Source organism: Ursus maritimus, unplaced genomic scaffold, assembly GCF_017311325.1.
Source record: "Ursus maritimus isolate PB19 unplaced genomic scaffold, ASM1731132v1 scaffold_12, whole genome shotgun sequence".
NCBI lineage: Eukaryota > Metazoa > Chordata > Mammalia > Carnivora > Ursidae > Ursus > Ursus maritimus.
In genome coordinates this window covers 26,516,453-26,531,306 of record NW_024423564.1, presented here as the reverse complement: position 1 = coordinate 26,531,306, position 14,854 = coordinate 26,516,453, and the positions used below count along the sequence as shown (strand labels likewise).

Below are 14,854 nucleotides of genomic sequence, written 5' to 3'. Positions count from 1 at the left end.
GCATTCTCCTTTCTGTCTCTAGACTTGCCTGGAATGAGAACTTTCCGGCCCTCCTCAACTTCTAAACTTCTAAGCTGATGGAAAGAGGAGTCTTCACCAAGGTGAGCTTCATGCCACCTCTAGAGCCCTTCCTTCCTGCCTCCTCCAGTATCTTTTCCCACCAAATCTCCTGCTCTTTCCTGTGCCTTTGGTCTCTCTGATGGGTGAGGCAAGTGATGGTTGAGAACACGCAAGCCCAGCGTACCCGCAACTCTCTCAGGGTGAGTCCGGAGGGTGTCCATGAGTTGAGACAAGGTTTGAAGTTCCTTCCAAACATGGCCAAGGTGCTGCCTCTCTGGTGCCTGCATGAGGAGTTCCTGAAAATCCCGAAACACCCTCGCCAAGCTGTGAGAAACACAAAGCTTCATCAGTAAAGATATCGTTGTCATTTTCATAATAGTAATAACACTGCTTGTTAGTTTTTAAGATACCACATGCTTGACCTAGCTACGACATTACGTATCCTTCTAAAACTGCCAAGGCCAAAGGAGAAAAGGCTATTTTGACTTCATTGTACATATAAGCTAATAGGGCAGGTAAGCAATTTGTTCAGTTTTCCAGCTTTGGCAGGGCCAAGTCACCTCTTAACCCCACGCACCGTGTCTCCTGCCCAGAGAAGCCTTAAGCAGGATGACATTAGAAGGTAGTGTGGGAGGTTCTTCCAGCTGTTCCCACTTCTCTGAGATCTGCCCTTCCAGCCATTCATAGCCCATTCCAACAAGCTGAAGCTCTAGAGGGAAATATATGATTTGGACATGAGACTTTCTTGCAAAGCCAGGGGAAGCCAGGCAGGCTCAGGAGAGACAGGACAGAAGCCAGATGGCTGCAGACCTGCTATCTCCTGTCCAGGCCTGCAGGGTTCAGCCTCTGCCCCTTTCTGGGCATCTACTATATTTACCTCTCTCACTGACCGATGTCCCTGCTTCTCAATGCCCACACTGCCTCTGGTTGCCCAGCTCAGAGCACTTGGACTTGGGCAACTGGAAGAGCATTGTTGAAAACCATTCGAATTCCTGGGAACATAGCTGATTGGTTCAACTTCATTATCTTCGTCCAGTCAGCCACAGCAGAGTGTGTGTGTGTGTGTGTGTGTGTGTGTGTATGGGCTTCTGTGCCTTGCAAGCAAAAGAACCTTAAATAAGCCAGTATTTCACCTATAATGAGCGTGTGAAACGTGAAACCCAGATTTCCTGGTTCAATGCTGAGTACAGGTGGAGTCTGAAGCCCTCCTTCCCCATCTCCCTCAGGTTATAGACACCGCCAGTGCCGGTCCCACCAGAGCCCCCGCTAGCCTCCACTGCAGTGTCTCCTAGGCTCCCCGATCCCACTGGGCGACCCCGTGCCGTCTCTACGGATGGCTAGCTGTTCCTTCTCAGGAACCTCAAGGAGACTCAGGCTGAAGTTATAGATTATAAATTAGAGTCTCCAGGCAGTGTTTGCAACCCTGTGAGCCCAGCTAAAACGTCACCTCCCTGACATTCTCAGGAAGACAGATGTTCTCTCTTCTTTCTATATTCCAGGGTTTGGCAAACAGATGCGTATTACAGGCTTGCAGGCCGTAGGTCTCTATCACAACTACTCTGCTATGCCGCGGTAGGGCAAAAGCAACCATAGTTTGTTCCCAATGGGGAAGGCTACCTCTGAGCATTAGGCTGACTTGCCAAGTGTCCCTTTTTTTAAGTCAAAATGCAGGCTTATTCCAGATGAATTATATCCAGAGCTACTTTTAGGGAAAAAACTGGAGTAACCAAATATCTTGTTTCCGTCTGACCTGGTGTTTATATAAGTATAGTGAAGCCCACTCCCCAGCAAGCCCTTGTTGGTGTTCCTCAGGTGAGCTCCAGGTCAGCCCAGTGGGTGAAGGAGGAGCCTGTGCACATCCCTGAGTCTCTGTCTATAGGACATGCTCACATCGTGTTCTCCCACCTCCTGCTCTGAAAGGGAACCCCAAAGGTAGACTCTCTTCCTATGGGGGGTTAGACCCCAGATGAGAGGTCATTAACCTGGAGTCCACAAGTCCCCTGAAATCTTATGCACCATGTAATGTTTTATGCGTGTGTCCATTTTGGGGGGAAGAGGGGCCATCAGTTTTCATCAGCTTCTCGGAATGGTCTTTAACCCCCCAGGTAAAGAACCAATGCCCTCAAGCCATATGCTAAGATTTTGGGAATCTCAACACTTACATGGAGTTGTTATAGTTTGACACAATTCCAGGAGATTCTCCCGGGGTGGGGCTTTGAAAACAAGGATTGTTCACGTTGCAAAACATCCCCTGGAGCCACGGCAACATTCCTGCTGAGGGCATCGCCTTGTTGGGAAAATGGCCTTGAAGACAGGAAATGAAGACAAGGAGTCACTTATGGAAACCATGGGGGATGCCGCTTCCAGCTGCTGGGGCCTCTGCAGGAAGGAGCCCAACCCTCTGGTGTTTTCTTTCATTCATCCACACTGAAGAAGCAGGAGCATCTAATATATACCCAGGCCCTGTGCTGAGTGTCGGAGACCGGGTCTCTCCTCTCAAGTGCCCAGTGCAGTGGGGTAACCGACAAATGTTCTAATAGAGGCATGGCGAGGGAATAGAGGGTAGGGGGACCGTGGAGGGATGTTAGCTCAAGATGGCTCCACAGCGTTGCTCATGCTTCAGGAGAGGCGGTTCATCTACTCCTTCCATAACTGTTCTTATGAGCACCTACCCCAAGCATGCAAGATGGTTGCAAGTTATGGGCTCCTTTGGCAGTGGGGGAGGGGGCGGTGATGGGATTGGGGGTGGGGGGGCAGGGAGTACAAGGTAAAGAAGCAAGACTTTGATGGACAGGAGACTGAGGAGCAGGCAAGACCCTATGAGCAGAGTATAAAAGAGGCATTCACAGGCTCCTCCCAGGTCCCAGGATACCTCTGGGATCCAAGAAATAATATGTTACTACACATGGCTGTATATCACCCCTTCTCATCTTTGTCTAGCACCGTATATATCATTTCCTAAATTGGTCTCCAGAATATTTTAAGTACCTATTTATAATCTGCTCTCTCTAAAACTAGTAAGAGTTTAGGTATAGGGAAAAAAAAAGGACCAACAAAAACAAAAACTAATTTCACAATGCTTTTAGTAACCACATACAAGTATTTTCAAAAATGTAGGATTAAAAAGTTCATTTGTATCATGCTGATGAATCTCTGTTTTTTGCACTGGAGGCATGACATGATGATGAGTAGATCCAATCCTGGCACCCCAAACCCCCAAGACCTTTCTTTCTTTCTTTCTTTCTTTCTTTCTTTCTTTCTTTCTTTCTTTCTTTCTTTCTTTCTTTTTTTTTTTTGAATTACTGTTTTTTTATTATATTATGTTAGTCACCATACAGTACATCCCTGGTCCCCAAGACCTTTCTAAACGAAAGGTTTGGACCTCCAGTCTTGCCAGGGTATCCCCCCTTCATGCTTACATTCATGTTGGCTGTAGAGTGGGTTGGTATTCCTTAACCAAATCAAGATCAGAAATAAAGATAAAGGCCATACAAGTTCCACCACAAAGCGAATCTGGAAAAACAAGACAAAAAGAGAGAAAGACCAGTGATGCTAAGAGATTACAGGCGACACACCCAGAGTGGACACACAACTCGGCACGTGTCTGTGCAATAGGGCTTGGTTATGGTATATTTCCTAAAGGACTTCCTTCTCTCTCTGTCTCTTTTAGAGAGAGAGTGCCGGGGGCAGGGGGAGGGTACAGAAGGAGAGAGAGAATCTAAGATAATCTTAAGCAGGCTCCATGTCCCGATGCAGGGCTCGGTCTCATGACCCTGAGATCATGACCTGAGCCGAAATCAAGAGTCAGATACTGAACCGACTGAGCCACCCAGGCGCCCCAGATTTCCTTCTCCTGTCCCCTTTCCCTCACTACCTCTGCCCTGATATATTAAACTCACAAGACTTTGTGTCCATCCAGGTTCTACTCTGCCTCTATTTCAGGAAACTGCATTAACACAGGACTTTCACCAAGATGTGTGCTTCAGTACTTCTCAGATGTCACTGCACGTGAACACAGATCCTGTTCTGTAGGGCCACGAGCTCTCGAGTGCCTCACGTGCTCTTTCTGCCCTTCCCCACTGCCCTGCTGTCTTCTAGCGCACACTAGACCTTGTATACGTGGTCACTGAATGAATGAACACAGGACTCTGAAACACTGTGATCCACAGCAGAGTCAACAAAAATCTGGGTTTACCAACATCTTTCCTTCCACAAGTTTCTCGTTGCTTCGAGGAAGAAAGCAGGGCATACTGCTGTCAGTTTTTACAATACCGGCAGAGGCTGCTGACAACAACATAGGTTGAAAGCCGGAACTTAAATTTAGGTTCGACTTAGAGTTTTAAGGACTCCTGACTCCAAAGGAAGAAGCAGTTGGTTGGTGCAGCCTCACTCCGTGGCATTGCACGTAAGGGCGTGGGTTGCAGGTGTGGGATGGTTGTGGGGAGGAAGGGGAGGAAGGGGGTGTGATCTGGGGAATGGAAGAACTCTTCTATCCAACCCCCACTCCAGAGACCTTAGGAAGGACACTCCTAAGATCTGAAGGAGAACTTGTGCGCTCCCTGAGAATAGAGACTTAAGTATACATAGACCAGCTAGGGGCCATTTGCATGGTCTTTAACCCTTTGTCATTCCTTTCAAAGAAATGTACATAAATGCTCAGCGAAGTGGTAGACACCATAGCAGGTACTCAGTAAATGTTTATTCCTTTCCTGCTAGTATGTTCTGCTGGCTACAGAATTATGGCAAATTGTAACATAAATTGGTGTGTGTGTGGGGGGGAGATAATGCATTGCAGAAAAAAAATGTTTAGGGCAGATGGCAATTATGCAGTTGTAACTTTTTACTCAGTGTTTTATTCAAAATATGTCTAGGGAAGATATGTTAGAGGAAACACACCAAAATATTATTATATATTATACATGATGTAGATTTTCCTTAAGGCACTCACTTTTCAGGGCTCCCCCAACACATTCTCCTGCAAGATGGCAAAACATCAATATTGGACAATCCCATCCAGTGTTACAGAGACTGACCCCAAGCACACTTGATAGCCATTGGAACGTTGGCTGTTCCCCCAGGGCCAGCAAACCAAAGGAGGAGGAGGGGCTGAGCCTCTTCCCCAGGGACCCTATCTCACTGTTCACACTCCCGCCCTTATAGACCAGCTGCTGGTCCCATGGCACCCTGCACTTTCCTTGTCTTATCACTCATCATAAATCAGGGTCATTACGCCTTCATGAAAATGGAACCCTCACTGGTTGTGAGCTGCCTGAGGGCAGGGACCACGTCTATCTTTGCCACTACTGTGATTCTAGCACCCGACACAGGGCCAGCTTCATAATAGGTGCCCAATAAATATGGAATGAGTGAGCCTTTGTCAAGGACCGGTCTAGGAGTCTCCTTGGGAAGCTGGAGGTGACACTCAGGTCACCGACACTTGGCAGATTTAACAAACCGCACCCCCAGAGGCATGTTCTGTACACTGGCTTCATGCCTTCCATCCCAGGTCCTCCCGACCATGAGTAAGATTGTGGAGCAAGTCTGGCAAGATCGCAGAGTGAGGGATAGGAGCAAGCGATGAAACCGGAAGTTGTTCGTGGTGTCTTCACCGAGGAAGTGAGGCAATCAGTCCAGATTCCACACATCTGATTCTTCCCTTTAAGACAATTGTGTGCAACCTTGGCTTTCTCCCAAGTCAGTCCGCTTCCTTCCATGTAGCAATGTCTGTCTGGGAGTAGTCTGGTATGTCAGACGTTTGGGAACGGGAAGATCTAGGTTAAGAATCACTTTTGGGCTTGTTTCATCACCGAGTCTCAGTTTTCCTATCTGTGAAATGAGACAATTTTCTCCTTCAGTATCCCCTAAGGGTTGAATGTGTCAGTTCTGTGGTTTTTATCCGGCTCTGCTCCCTATTGTATGACCTTGGGTAGCCCGTCCAATCGCTCCCTCAGAACCTCATCTGTAAAAAGGGGGCTGGTACCAGAACCTACCTCCCAGAGCACACTCTGGCACGAGGTAACATTCAATAAACACAAGCCCTTTATTCCTGACCCTCACTTCCCACAAAGACCGCAGGGACACTGTAGGTCACGACACACTGCACAGGCTGAAGAGCAAGGAGGTATCGTTAAAACGACCTGCAAGCTCTTAGCCCCTCCCCCCAGTCATGTCCATGTTTTCTCCCCTTCCCTCTTTCTGGATTCAGAACTGCTCATTTGCCAGGTTGGAAACGTGGGGCTTCCTGAGACAGTGACCACCCACCGTCCCCTTCTCTACCCGCTCTCGGGGCTTGGATTGGGGGAGGGATCAGTCCGCCTGGCCGGCCTGGCGCATGGATAAAACACCCAAACCTACCCTTTTGTTTGTCATACGCTCTCTCCTCTACTCACTCATTCGTTCTTGTAGTTTTGAAGTATCTGGTCTTTGCGAGGCATTGTGGTATGAAGCCCACCCCCTTGGTGGGGGGACCAGATCAGAAGTCTCGTTCTTTCCTTCATTCTTTGGCGGGCCTAGGACGAATGTGGCCTTGCAGGTGTCTGCCTTCCCCGTCTCTCTGAGTTAGGGCCGCTGTTTTTGCCCCGAGTCCCTGCCCCTCACTTGACTACCCTCTTTGAAGGCAGCTCCCAGGTGGCGGCTGGTGGAATCAGGTGAGGAGCTCAGGCCATGCCCCACATCAATTACCCGGGTTTCTCTGCCGTGGGACATCAGGTTGCTCTTTGTTTCTAACACTTCCCAGGTAATTCCAATGTGCAGCTTGGGCTGAGACCCACTGGCATACATAGTGCTTGGTAATCTTTGACAAACGTTTATTGAGAGGTCAGTGTTATTGTTCTAACTCTGCAAGGGTTTGTTTTGGAGGGGCTGCATTTCACACTCCCTCCTGCACAAAGACCACCGGCGGTTCATTTCCAGCCAGGCAGGTCCTCACAACAACCTCTCCCTGTGGCCCCCGCCCCAGTCGCGCTCTGCATCCCCACCCCAAAGCGGCATCCTTGTCCTTGATGCTCAACTGTGCACAGGCATACCCCAGGGAGAAATTCCACAGCGTAATTAAAAACATGTTTTCAGGGCGGCTCTGACTCCCCCCACCCTTTCCCTTTAAACATGTCTGTAACTTTAATTAAGCCCAGCCAAGGCTCAGAAGGGGCCGATGGAAATTTTTTCCCCCCAAACTGGTATTTCCTTGTTCTCTCTCTCTCTTTTTTTGCTTCCCCTCCCCCTCTTTTTACCACTCAATCTACATGGGGGAGGAGGGGTTGCAGGGAAGGGCAGAGTTGTGCTTGTTGTTTTAAATCTCAGCCAGCTAGATTTCCTTCCCTCCTCGTCTGTTTCCAATTTAAAGGTGGGTAGCTGAGGCTTGGAACAAGCTGTTTAATTCTCCCTTCTGCACCCACAATCCGGCCAGGATTCTTGCCTGGATGAATACGGACCCAGGACCTGGGTACGCTTGCGGCGGGCTGCCCACCCTCCCTGCACCCTGCCAGCTTCTCCTTGCCTAATGCTGGGTCCCGGACCAGAGCTGGCAGCCGCACCAGGTGTCCAGGACAAGATACACCCCCTCCGCTCCTGAGTCCTCAGGCCCCCCCAAATATCCTGCTCTGACGTGGAAGCTGGGACAAGGGGCTGACACCAGCGAGGCCTGACACTGTGAGCTCGCAGGGAAAGGAGGCACACCCAATGATCTCTATAAACCGTCCCTGGCACAGGGCCCGGCCCAGAGCAAATATGGGCAGTGGATATTTGCCCGGGACGGTGGGGAGAGCTCTTGTCACTGGAAGTGTCCGTTCTATGGCCGAACTCCTTGAGAAGTCCTCTCTCCCGCTCTCCAAACCCCATTTCTCTTCTGAGCCCCCAGGGCTCACCCTCGCCCCCCACCCCGTGCTTCCTGCTACACAGCTGAGCACATTATTCAGTCAGCAGCTTTGCGCAGGCGCGAGCTCCCACCTGGCTCCGAGTTCCCCGAGGGTGGGGGCTGCGTCTAACTCAGCCGGCTGTCCTGGAGGGACCGGGTGACTGTACGGCCCAGTTTGCCAGGTCAAGTGTTAGACTACGTGTATTGCCCTGCTGCCATTGTTCCTAGGACCACCTTTCACTTTCAAAACTGCCCTGGTTTGGATGACAGCCACCCCACCCAGTCTTTGCAGTCTCCGCGACCACAGTGTGTGGTAATGGCCATGTCTGCTGGCTCCACCAGTCACTAGGCTTCTCTGAAGCCTCAGTCCCCACGGGGACACTAGTGGTATCTCTCTCGTGGACCTGAGGTGACCGTACAGTGCCAGACACTTAGTAATACTTGACAAGTGTTAACGGAAGAAGAAAATAAAAAGAAAGGAGGAATGCAGAGATCTAAAGATTTTCATCTTAACGCCCTCAGGGATTGGGAGAAGAGGAATGGGGAAATTTGGTATCTGTTTTGCCCTTGTTCTCAACAGTGAATAACCAACATCATGGAAGTTTGAGGAGTTAAAAAAAAAACCCCGAGGAATTGAGTTAAGGGTGAGGTGTGCTGTCCTTTCTTTAGAGTCACCATTTTGTTGAGGCAAAACCTTCCAGAAGAACCAAAAACTTAGGGAAGGAGCCACGGACCCCTGTCAGAGCTGTGAAAGATGCCTCCATCTTTATTCAGACATCCTGGTCATTCCCGGAATATGGTGGTGGTGGGCAAGTCAGCTGGAGGCACACCAGACAGAGATCTCAAATTGCAGGCCCGCAGGATGGCATCAAATGAATGTCCACCCAGACCAGTCTAGTCCTGGGAGCTTCCCCCAGCCAGGGTTCTCAGCCGGAGCGGTCCTCTCTCACCACAGAGAGGCTGGCAACGTGTCCCCAGGGAGCAAAATGCGGGAAAGATGGAGTCCCTGAGCAGGGGACAACCGCCAACACCAGGGAAAGGGAGCAGAGGCTGTGAGGGCCCCTGAGCCAAACCCTGTCTTTGAAAATAGGGTTATTCTCTGTAATAGCAACATGCTTGCCACAGAAATGGAACCATTCCCGCAGGTAAAATCCTCAAGGATATTGTTTGGGGGCTGCAAAGAGCACATCGAGGGTAGAACTAAGTGAGAATCTTAATTTCTTATGAGAAAGAGAGAGAAAGAAACAGTCGTTAGATTTTCCTTGGCATTTCATAGACTGTAAACACCATGTGGCCAGGGACCGTGCTTGTCTTGTTTGCCCTTATGTACCCAGCACCTGGCACAGTGCCTGCTGACTAATATTTGTTGACTGAAGGAACACATTAATAAATATATGAATTTAATAGTGAATCTTGCTTAACTTTTCTTTATTTTCATTCTGGAAGGGAAGCTTTTGGAAGCAAGGGATTGAGTCCTTGATTACTGCTAGCACTTGGCTCCTGAGGGCGACAAATAACCTCAACACTAATTTGAAAATCAGAGTAGCTTTGACAAGGAAAGCAGCCTGAGGACAGCGGTGTTTCCCATGTCTGAGGGGGTCCTAACTTGGCTTTCCCCTGCAGCCTCCCTAAGTCCTGTCCCAGTGACACACAGCAGAAAGGACCGACCACCAGTGCACATGGTTGGGTTATGTCCTTTGCTATTTGCTCTTTTTGGGGCTAATTATTAAGCTATTGTCCCTCTGCTCCAAACCTAGCCAGGGTCCCTCTTGGCGGGTCTGGGCAGGAGACCCCAACGGCAGCCTCACTGTGCCCCTTCCCCACAGGTCCAAGTTACAGCTCCATCAACATCTCCTCTGTGTTCCCAAGTGCTACGAGTTCCATGTTCTTCCCTCGGTTCCCTCAATGCTAGGGGTGTAAGCTCCATCGTACGACTGCTGCCTCCATGATACCTTGTTCTCTCTCATCCACTCAGTGACCAGCCTTGTACTTAGCTGACACCGTTCTATATTCCAGATTCTCTCTGACTGAACCCTGACCAAGACACTCAATCACAGGCCTTCAGATGTTCCACCCGTTGGCCCCCTTCTTTCCTAACATTTTTTCCAATGCCCAAGAAAACCGTGTCCCACCTGCATAAACCCATTTTAAACTGATGCTTGGAACAAATCCATTCTCTTCGTCCTCACAGCCAATCTTCCTCCCTGTCCTCCTTCCAAAATCTCCTGGCCTTGCCTGCTTCCTGCCTGTCTAATCTCAGCTCTACTCACCCCTCTTTCCTTCCCCCACCCCCCTTCAGAGTCTTTAGCCATTCGGCATCATTTGGTGTTTGCAAGACCACAAGGCTGTAGCAAAGTGCATGTTTCCTTATAGTTACATATTCACTCTTCATCTCTTTCCAGAAAAAAATTAGAAGCCAAGTGGCATTTGCATGTACAGTCTCGGGGTCCTCTGATCGCCTGTGGCTCTTGCCGGAACTTCTCAGGGGATATTTGGCCGTTGCTACTTTCATTGTTCTTGATCTGAAAAAACACACTACAGGTTTCACTAGCCAGACTAGGAGTCCAGGGCAGAATCTATGTCTTTTGCTTTTAATTCCCTGGTCCAGCCCAGCCCTTAGATCTGCTCCCTGAAAGGGCTCAGTAAACGTCTGTGTTGGTTGTTAAGTTATCATATCTCACTGAATCTAAGACACCATCATTTGTAAGGTGCACTGTTACTTTTTGCACAACTAAGAAAGAAACCGATGTGTCTAGTAAAACTGCCACTTGATTGTGAGCTGTGTCCCCATGTCAGAAATGTGAAAAGTGGAAAGCCAGTGTACCTCATAGAATCAATGAAACATAGTGTCATTGGTCTGGGAGGCTCTTAGAGAGTGTTGTTTTCCTTTGAGCCTGTTCTCTGAGGCTTAGGATCTTCCCATAGCACCCTATGGATGCTCAAGGGCTTGTGGGCTGGACTGGCAGGTTTCAAAACCAGGGCGTGGGGGAAGGGAGGGCCAGGCAATGGATTCATATGCAGGGAGAGCAAAAGAAGACGATACTGTGGCCATGCTGGGCTGCAGGTGGAAAGTGTCCATCTCTGGACAGAGAAACAGGTCTTCCTGTGAAGGACAGTTGTCGGAGAGGTTCAGGAAGCATCCACCTAAGCATTGCTTCGGTGCTAAATGGCAATGAGCCCACCGACAGCTCACCTTCCCCACCCCTACCCCAGCCCACCCCCTCCACTGTTTATTTGCGCCACACCTCACTTTGAGACCGCAGACTGCACCTGTTACCTTTTGCCTTTTCCTCAGGGTCCAGTTCTTCCAGAGCAAAAGCTGGATCTGTCTCGCAAAGCCCATGCTGGTGACCACAGCAACAGGAGATCACTCGGAGCCCTCCGTCTGTGGAGGGACAGCGACGGACATAAATGGCACTCAGAGCTCCTCTGGCTCCAGCGGTGTCCTTCTCCGGGCGATTAAAGGCTAGTTTCCTCCTTCAAAGCATAATCCCTTTTAATTCACGTAAGCCCTTTGTTGAGGAAAGCAGGCTGCCACTCTGTTGGCTCCTTCTTAGGAAGAGAAAGAGAAAGCTGAAGACACGAGTGGCTGGGCATTTGGCAAATGGAGGTGGGGGCATTTCACGGGGAACGTGAGGGAAGCGTGAGCCCCCTTACACACGGACAGAAGCTGAGAAATTCGAGCTGTGCGGTGGGTCCTCCGGGCAAAGGCGCCCAGGTGAAGAACAGAGCTTGGGCTGCGATCTCCCTTGCTTCTGCCAACTGAAGCTTGGGCCCTGCTAGAGGACTGCATCCAAAAAAAGGAGTGCCTTTTTCTTTTCACAAAGGGCCCTTCTGCTCACCAAACGATACAAGTGTGAGGTCACCTCCACCCAGAGCAGCGCCATATGGGCTGGCAGAGCCCCGAGGCTGCGTACCCCAGCACCGGAGAAATCCGATCTGCAGTAAGAGGGAATGAAGGGAATGCACAGAGAGGCCGAGGCAGAGGGCATGAGTCCCAGCTTGGCCCAGTCCCTGATTTCAGCTGTCCTTGGGACACAGCTGCTCCCCTGCTTTTCTTTCAGGCAGTGTAGATATGAGATATTCCCAGTCCTTCCAGTAAAATCCTCCTTTGCCCAAGTTGGCTCATTCAGGTCCTATCAGTTGCAACCAAAAGATTCCTGCCTATTGTGAGTTATCTTAGTCAAGGAGAGGATGTGGCCTGGACCAACTGACATCAGGCCAACAAAATTATTTGCAGCCTATGGGAGTGTGTCTGCATACGGTTCCTCTGTAGGTACCTGATTGCAATATTAATACAAGCAGAAAACTCAAAAGCGTTGCAGCAAAGTTTAAAAGAAAAGAACTACAGTGTCATGAATATCTTTTAAGGAAGTAAAAGAACTCCAAAATATTCAATATTGTCAGCCCCTGTATCTATTAGGAAAAGGTTGACAATGTTTTAAAACATGCGAAGCCGTGTGAAGGCAGAGCAAGAGGGAAGTTGTGTGGTAGGTTTAAAACACATCAGTCATTATACATTATTAGCTGGGACTAAGCCACTTTCTAATTGATCCAAATATACAGAATTGTATCAACTGATTCTCCAAACACTTTGGCGGCCAGTGAGTTAAGTGGGATAGTGATATTTGTTCCCAGTTTTGAACCAACTTCTGGTTTAAAATTTATTTACCATTCACTGTTACAAGAATTCTCTCCAAAGAGCCTCAAAGTGAAACTACAAACACATTTTCCTTTGTTTTTAAAAGTGGAAGCAACACCACATAGTTTATCATCAGAGAGAAATGACGAATATTTCAAAACCATTTGGCACAGAGTAGAGGAAATTCTCCAGAAAAATAATCTGTAAAAGTCCCATATTCAAAAATATCTTTGGAGGAGAAAAAATTAGAAATCATGAGAATTGAGGTAGGGCATGTTTCCCTACCTCCTCAGGATAGTATAGAATTAATACCTATTACTGTGAAGTACTAATTGATAGATTTAAATTTATATTTTTTCCAAGAATAATTATACCAAAATAAAAATAGTCGCTGAATTGCTAAGCAATAACAAAATGCATAAAAGTTTTTACAGAATTGATGTGAGTGTAACCCCAGAACCTTGCTTTTACCTAAAATATTTAGTTTGATTTCATGTATTAATCGATCTTGACTCTTATTTGACGTGGTGTCATTAGTGAGTCTTGGGACTTGGAGGTATTGCACATTGCTTTGACGTGGCCGCTCACGGCAGCAAGAAAAGCATACCCATTTTCTCCTTTGACTTGCTGGAAACATTTACATAAAAGAGATCCAGGTCCCATCACTAATTACTGTGGAGGAGAAATTAAGACCAAACTAATAGAACTTAAGCATTCAGTGGTATCATGGAATCACTGGCTCCATACATGGAGAAATAGATGCTATTTTTCTAATTTAATCTCTCCTCTGAGAATCTTGCACAGAGCTGGCACTAATTTAATCTTTCCTGCAAGAATTTTGGACTTCACGTTGTTTTTATTGTTTGGCTGGTGTACAGATACTAAATTTTAGCATATGAAAATAGTACTATTTGAAAACATAGTCACCTAGAACATTTCTGCAGGCTTTCTTCCCTACTTAGTGAGACACTGCTCTCATGTCTAAGTAATCTTTGCCTCCAAAATATCCCAGAGCCACTCTGAGGGACCACGTAGAGAGAGAACTAGAATGGAAATCTAGGGAGTTCCCTGTGTAAGAAGCAGGCACATGAGTGTTGTATCACAGCACGCCTTCTAATAGCAAAATGTGGAAACTCCCCGAATGCCTATCACAGAAGAACAGATAAATGAATTGTGAGGTAGTCTCTCCGTCAAAGCTCCTAGAGCAGCAAGCATGAACAAATGAGACAAATAATTCTCCCACCCGCAATGCTGAGGAAAAAAAAAAAAAAAAGCCTGACACAAAACATTTTTAGTGCACATTTATATAAAGTTTAAGCACAGGCAAAACAGATCTCTGACATTCAAAGTCAAGATGGTGGTTATGCTTTGGGAGGTTGGGTGGCTGTAAGCGGGTGCAACGGGTATTTCTGGGGGTGCTGGTGTTTCTTTTGATCTGAGTGCCAGTTATTTGGGTGTGTTCAGCTGGTGAAAATCAGTCTGTAAACTCAGGCTTTGTACACTTCTCTGTATGGATGTCATACTTTAATAATCATCATTTTTTAAAGAGCAGTTGAAGGACCAGAATGCAGTGAAGGAAACTGAGCTAGATAAGCTACATATGATGGGGAAAAGTCTGGAAAGAGGGGTGCCCTGGCAGCCACGGAAAGGAGGAATTGTTCCTCAGTACTAAATGGCTCGAGGAGAGGAGGCAGCATAAAGACCGCTGGATTGGATGACTGACCCCTGTGAGAATGGCTTTAAGGAGGCAGAACCCAGAGGCAGAAAGCTGAAGAGTGAGATGGGAGCAGGCAGCTGCCGTCACGTAGCTTGACCGTGTAGGCAGATGCTGGAAACAGTAGCCAGAGGGAACATCAGGTCAACCAGGTCTTCGTTTCTCTGAAGACAGGAGAGATTTGGCCATGTTAGTGTGTGGGAAAGAGCCAGTTGAAAGAAAGACGCTAAAGTTAGTGGGGGATGATTGATGGGGTCCCCAGGAAGGGGAAGGGGTGGAATTAGCCTTGGGCAGGGAAGGGGCACTCTGCATTCCATGGACACTGCAGGGAAGGCGGCCAGGGAGGTGCAGGTGCGGATTCACAGGGAACTGAGGCTGGGAGACGAGGGAGCTCACCCTAGCAGCTCCTGTCCTCCCTATGGCATAGGAAGAATAAAGAGATTAAGTGAGATAAAGTGAAAATACTTTGTGAACTATAAATCATAACACACACACCAATTTATAGGGAGGGAATATAATGGCAGAGTAATTTCTAGACAATGTGTAGAGCTCTCGGGAGCCAAATTAGTCGTGGATAAACCCCTTC

At 48.1% G+C, this 14,854-nt stretch overlaps 1 protein-coding gene across 1 annotated transcript in view; it reads right to left on the bottom strand.

The window, feature by feature from the left end:
- Nucleotides 1-14,854, bottom strand: part of ABCA4 (ATP binding cassette subfamily A member 4) — a 133,515-nt gene that overhangs the window by 113,972 nt on the left and 4,689 nt on the right. The window contains exons 3-6 of the mRNA XM_040627018.1: nucleotides 11,190-11,297; nucleotides 3,480-3,573; nucleotides 2,223-2,364; nucleotides 245-384 (exon numbers count right to left, since the gene is read on the bottom strand). Of these exons, the coding sequence (XP_040482952.1) occupies nucleotides 245-384; nucleotides 2,223-2,364; nucleotides 3,480-3,573; nucleotides 11,190-11,255 (442 nt within the window). The 5' untranslated portion in view covers nucleotides 11,256-11,297. The remainder of the gene's footprint in view (nucleotides 1-244; nucleotides 385-2,222; nucleotides 2,365-3,479; nucleotides 3,574-11,189; nucleotides 11,298-14,854) is intronic.